Genomic DNA, 6,019 nt, shown 5'->3' with positions numbered 1-6,019 from the left:
GGACAGCGGTTCCCCCAGCCCCAGCGAGCAGAAAGGAGCCAGATCCCGCGACAAAGCCCGGCAGAGGTGGAAATACCTGCCCGGAGATTCCCAAAGGAATCCCTCCCAACGTTCCCCCCGCTCCTTCCCGAGCCCCTCTCCCGAATAAAGAGCGTTTCAATCCCTCCTGCAAGAGCCTGAAAAGCAGATTTGGGATTAAACGGGAGGAATGGGGTGGGCTGGGGTCGGTTTTAGGGCTTTTAAACCCCCCACCCTCAGCATCCTCCATCCCCCTCTCCCCAAGCACCGCCTCACTGGAGGGAAAGGGGTGGGAAGGGGGTGGGAAAGGGGTGGGAGGGACGCGGGACCGACCCTCTGCATCCCAATCCATCTGTCCCAGGCTGGATACGACCAAGGGAGGGTGGGGGGAATTTTATACCTGCCCCTCTCCCCGGGAAGATCCTCTGGGACTGGCAGGGAGAGGGTTTGGAAGAAAAAGGAGGAGGAAAAGATTGCATCAAGAGCACAATTTTTTTTTTTTCCCTTCCCCTCTCTCTCTCTCTCCCTCTCTCTCTCTCTTTCACAGGAAGCCCTACTCTACCTTAGCCTTGGAAAGAGCCCCTTTTCATAAAATCAGCTGAAGGCACCTATTCACAGCCATGGGGCTGTGAAAAAAAAAAAAAAATAAAAAAAAAGGGCCCAAAAAAAAAAAAAAAAGCCAGCGACAAACCGACTGTAGAGTTCGGGGTTTTTTTCTTTTCTTTTTTTTCTCTCTCTCTTCTTTTTTTTTTTTTCTTTGCTCCAAAAAATCAGCCAGAAATGCTCACACTGCTCCACTCGGCGAAAAAACTTGATGTTTTTACCGTCTGCTCCCTGATAGATCCAGAGAGGAGGGAGTTTGGGATTTTTTTTTTATTTTTTTTTTTTTTTTTGCTCTCCGCGCTGCCTTCAGCTCCTAAATATCCGCTGCTTCGGCGAGGAAAGGGGGAAATAAAAGAGGGGGGAAAAGGAGGATAAAAAAAAGCAACAAACACCCGAGTTGATTTTTTTAAAGCGCCCCAGTGAGTGAACCCGGAGCTCCGTGTGGGTTTGCCCGCGTGGTGCATCCTTGGGAGGGTTTTTAGCCCCCTCCCCTCCTGGGTTCTCCTCCCACGATGGAAAAATGATAAGGGGATGGATCCCGGATCCCGCTTTCAGTTCCTAAATAACCCCCCCAACAGCTCGGCTTGGTGGGGGGGAGTTGTGTTTTAATTTTCTAATTTCATTTCTTTCGCCGCGTGGTTTTATGAATGAAACTTCCTGGCGGAGCTGGGTGTAAAATGCACGCTCTGAAATTCGGGAAAAGCGGGGAAATCCAGGCTGGAAAAAGGGGGAGGGAAAGGAGACTTGATGGGCTCCGAGGGACTCGGGGGGCTCAACTCCGGGAGTTCCAAACCCCCTTCCCGGGTTTTCAAAAGGCTCCTCCCGGGATAGGACAGAGAATTCCGTGCCCATGGGAGTGGAAAAAAAAAATAAATCCAAATATAATAATAAATAATAATAATAATAATAATAAAAATCAACCCCAACTCCGAGGATCTCGCGCAAGCGTTTTTACAACGGGGGGGGAAAAAAGCTCAAAAAAGCTCAAAAAAAAAAAAAAAAAGCTAAAATAAACGACGTAAAAGGGGTGGCAGAGAGGGGGGAGCGATTTTCACCCCACGCTTCCACGCCGTGCTCAATCGGCTTTTTGAAACCGCAGCTCCTCGGAGCCGGAGAGGGAGAGAGAGGCAAAAATATTCCCGATTTATCCCTAAAATTCACGGCGACCTGGAAGGCTGGCAGAATAAACCTATTGTGGAGCTGCACCGCGCCGGGATATCCGAGCAAACCACCCCCTTCCACCCACCCCGAGTCCCGCTGTTGGAGAAAAGGTAATTGCGGAGCGCCAAGATCTTCCAAGTTTTTGGCTTTTTTGGGGGAACTTTGGGATTCGTTTGCACGAGAGAGAGAAAAAAAAAAAATAAAGGGGTGGGAGAGAGGGGGGAGAGAGTTTGAGGTGAGGGGGTTTTTTCCCCCCCTCTCCCCGGGTGAAAACTCGTCCGAAAGCTCCAAGATAAAATTACTGGGGCTAAAAATAAAGCGGTGGTTGAAGCTTCCCCCACCCTCTGAACCTCCCACCCCTCCCTGGCCGCCTCCTTCCCTCCTCCCTCCCTCCCTCCTCCCTCCCTCCCTCCCTCTCTCTCTCGCTCCCTCTTTCTGTGTGTTTGCGTTCGACAAAGAAATGATTTGAACTTCCCACTGCCTCATAAAAGGGCAGCGGCGGAGCGGCGGGGCCCATATGGATGTGATTTTTGCCCTTCTCCCGCAGATGCCCGCGGAGCAGCGGCGGCCCCGGCGGCTGCGGCGCTGAGCGGATCCCGCTCCCCCCTTTCCCCTTCTCCATGGGCTCCTCGGCCGCTTTTTGGGAGCTTCCCGCCCATCCAGCCATGAGAAAACGGAGCAAAGGACCGGCCGCCCTCCTCGTGTGCCTTTCTGGCTGAAAAAAAAAACAAAACCCAAACAAACCAACAAACAAAAAACAAACAAAAACAACCCCCCCCCCCAAAAAAAAAAAAACCACAAAAACCCACCCCAATATCCCTGGAAGAGCACAAACAACCCCGCCAAAATGGGGGGGGGGGGGGGGGGGGGGGGGGGGGGGAGGGAAGAAGGAGAAGAAGAAGAAGGAGAAGGAGGAATCAGCTGCGCTGGAAGAGCTCCCGTCCTCCCGCTTCCCTGAGCGAGCTTGGATGCTGGCAGGAGCCTCTTGGATATGGGATCATATCTGCTTTATCACAGCCTGGGTTTGATCCTCTGCTGCTCCGTGCTGAGCTCGGTCTACGCGCTGGTGAGTCCCGCTTTTCTCTGGATTTCGGGATGTGCTGGAGGTTCCTCCTCCCGGTCTCCTTCGCCGGGCAGAGCTGCCGGGGGGTTGGTTTTTTCGCAGCCCGGTGGTTTGTTTCGCTGGCAGGCGCCGTGTGTGCGCTCGGGCTCCGGGGTTGTGCCGCGGCGGCAGCAGCAGCAGCAGCTGGAATTAAAATGTCTGAGCTTCACCCCCCCCCCGGAGTTTGAATCACTTGGAAAAGCCAGAACGTGGGCAGTTTGACAGGGACCCGGCAACGGTGGCCGGGGATAATCTAAAGAGCCCCGTGGGTAAAGGACAACTTTTCTTTTTGCCTTTTTTTTTTTTTTCTTTTCTAGTTTTTCTTTTGCTTTTTAATTATTTTTTATTTATATTCTTTACTCTTAATTCTTTTTATTTTTCTTTCACCTTTTCTTCTTCTTTCATTTCTATTCATCTCTCTTTCATGTTTTCCTTTTCCTTTCCCCTTCCTTTTCCATTTCCCTATTCCTTTTCCCTTCCCCTTCCCTCTCCCCCTTTCCCCTTACCTTTTCCCTTACCTTTTCCCTTCCATTCCCTTTCTCTTCCCCTTCCCTTCCCCTTCCCTTTCCCTTTACCTTTCCCCTTCTCTTCCCCTTCCCATCCCCTTTTCTTCTTCTTCTCCACCCCCTCAAGACCATTTAATTTTGATTTAATCTCCTTATCCTGCAAATCTCCTTAATCCCAGTGAAACAGTGCCTTCTTCTTTTGGGATTAAATTTGGGAAGGACCTCAGAGTGCAGGACTCACCCTCAGTTCCCACTCAGGACCAGGAAAGTTGGATTAACCCTTTGCTCCTTGGCACCATTTTCACCTGTTCCTGCCCACACTAAGGGATGAAAACGGGATAAATTCCCTCAAAACTGCCTCGCTGGTGGTGATGGAGAAGGGGATGAGATCTCCAGACCCTCCTGTGCAGCTCCAGGTGGTGTCCAAAGCCTTTCTGAAGTGCTGGGACACGTCCTGGGGAACCAGCCGGCAGATATTGATTTTTTGATGGTCATCCTGAGGTGCCAGGAGCTTCCCTTGCTTTCCCCATCCCTGGAATCCCCGTTTCTCCAGGTTTTCTGGCGCAGGAAGGGGCACAACCACCACCTAAAGCAGTGTCTGCTTTTCCAGGAGGATGGAAATGTGTTTGAAAGGGATTGGGATCATCTTCTCCCCTGGTTCCAGTCAGATCCTCCCCGACCCTGCAGGATCCACCACCCTGGGCCCTTTCCCTGGGTTTGGAAAGGACCCTTTCCCTGGGTTTGGAAAGGACCCTTTCCCTGGATTTGGAAAGGACTCTTTGGGACCTTGTGTAGGGCTGGGAGGGGGGATTTCCCCCACACTTCCAGCCTTGTGCTAGTGGGAAACAATTCCTCAAGGAAAGAGGAGAAGCAGCCCCTCAGAAAACAATCCTTGGGTCAGTCCAGCCCTGCCAAAGGTCCAAAGAAACCTCTCAGAGCCCAAGGAAAATCGGGAGAACTGGGAGAAGCCCTTGGAGGTTTGTTGGGGTTTTAGTGATGGTCGAGGCTCTTCCTTTTGTGGGGTCAGAGCAGCATCTCTGGGACCACTTTGGGGTGATTGGTGACAGGGTGGGTCCTGCAGCACCTGCTCCCCCCCTCTCCAGCCCTGCTGCTGAAGGCAATCCCAAAATTCCTGCCCTTCCCAGTGCTTTGGGTGTCTCTGTCGACACTGGTGAAAATCAGGTTGGTAAAAAAGCCAGAATGGAGCTCAGGAAAATTCAGGACCCAGAAAACACAGGCGAGGCTGCAAAGTGCATCTCCAGAGCCACTCCTGGCTCAATCCCCTCTCCCAGAACATCCCAGTACATCCCAGCACATCCCAGTACATCCCAGTGCCTCCAGAAGGTGCAGAGGAGCAGCCACCAAGCCAAAAGCCTCATATTGCCAGTGGGTGTTTTATTTTTGACCACTTTGGGATCCCAAGGGCTGTTCCCAGGAGCTCTGGGAGGTGACAGGGGCTCCCAACTGGGTGAGCTGGGCCTGGGCATAAACTGGGAACAGCTCTTCTGGAATCACAGAGGGGCAGGGAAGCCAGGAAATCTGCTGGGAAAGCCCAGGACTATTGGCACTGCTGCACTTCCAAAAGCCTGAGCCCCTCAGCCTTGTTGAGCCTTGGGGGTCCCTCCCAACTCGGGATATTCTGTGATTTTATGACTCTGATTTCTGGTCTGATTTAAGGTCCTGCTGCTCAAAACCCCGCAGTTTAATTAGGCCCAGGCTGAAGTTCATGTTTCAGACACTTTCTTGCTTTCCAAACCACTCTTGACAGCAGAAGGACTTGCCAGGAGGTTTATAGAGTTGTCCTGACGATTCAGAACCTGCAGAGCTGTCGTGTGTCCCCCCTGGCATCCACTGAGGCAGGAGAAGAAGGTCAACCCCACATCACCCCACTGTCCAACAGCTTCCAGGGTGCCTGGAACCTGATTTTTTTGGGCTGTTGTTGTGCCTTCCCCCGACAAATTTGATTTTTAAACGAATTTTGGGAACGCAGAGTTGAGCCTTGAGAATACCTCTCGGTAGATATAACGTAAGAAGGGTCGTGTGTGTGCTGGGTGTTTGGTTGGAGGGTCAGAGGGCTGTGCTGCCATCCAGAAAGGCACCATCTCTTAGGATGAACAAGCAAAAAATCACTGGGAGTGAGAGCAGAAAGATGAGGAAGCAGGGGTTTAATTTAGACTCAGCTTTAGGCTGAGCTCGGAGTGGTACCCGAACCTTGCAAAGCAAAGCTCTGTTGTGGGGTTGGAGTCAGGAGGATTCCCGCAGACAGAGGCAGCTCCAGGGCACAATCCGTCTGTCTGGGCTGGGAAGTCTGGAGCCTTGGGATCCATGATCCTGCTTCCCTCATTCCCTCATTTTATCTGTGGCCCTGCTTCCCTCATTCCCTCTTTTCTGGGAGCTTTTGGGCTCGGTCACGTTGCAGCTCCGAGCTGGTGATGCTGGGACGGGGCAGAGCAAGAGGAGCCCTAAATGTGGAGCTGTCACTCCTGGTATTCCTCCTGCCAGGCAGCAGGGAGAGGGCTGGAGGCCCTTTTTTGCAGGAATAGTGCTGGAGCAGGGATGGGAAGGGATTCCTTTGGCCCCATCCCTGGGACAGCTCCGGCAGCTGCACCTCTGCTCTGCAGCACAGGGG

The 6,019-nt window shown here is 52.4% G+C and overlaps 1 protein-coding gene across 1 annotated transcript in view; it reads left to right on the top strand.

The window, feature by feature from the left end:
- Nucleotides 1-2,631: 2,631 nt before the first annotated feature.
- Nucleotides 2,632-6,019, top strand: part of PTH1R (parathyroid hormone 1 receptor) — a 99,824-nt gene continuing 96,436 nt past the window's right edge. The window contains exon 1 of the mRNA XM_027669553.1: nt 2,632-2,848. Coding sequence (XP_027525354.1) covers nt 2,774-2,848 — 75 coding nt within the window. The 5' untranslated portion in view covers nt 2,632-2,773. The remainder of the gene's footprint in view (nt 2,849-6,019) is intronic.

The sequence above is a fragment of the Corapipo altera genome, unplaced genomic scaffold (genome assembly GCF_003945725.1).
Source record: "Corapipo altera isolate COAL_440 unplaced genomic scaffold, ASM394572v1 152, whole genome shotgun sequence".
NCBI lineage: Eukaryota > Metazoa > Chordata > Aves > Passeriformes > Pipridae > Corapipo > Corapipo altera.
Note: the sequence above shows the minus strand (reverse complement) of the source record. Positions and strands in the feature narration are given on the sequence as shown.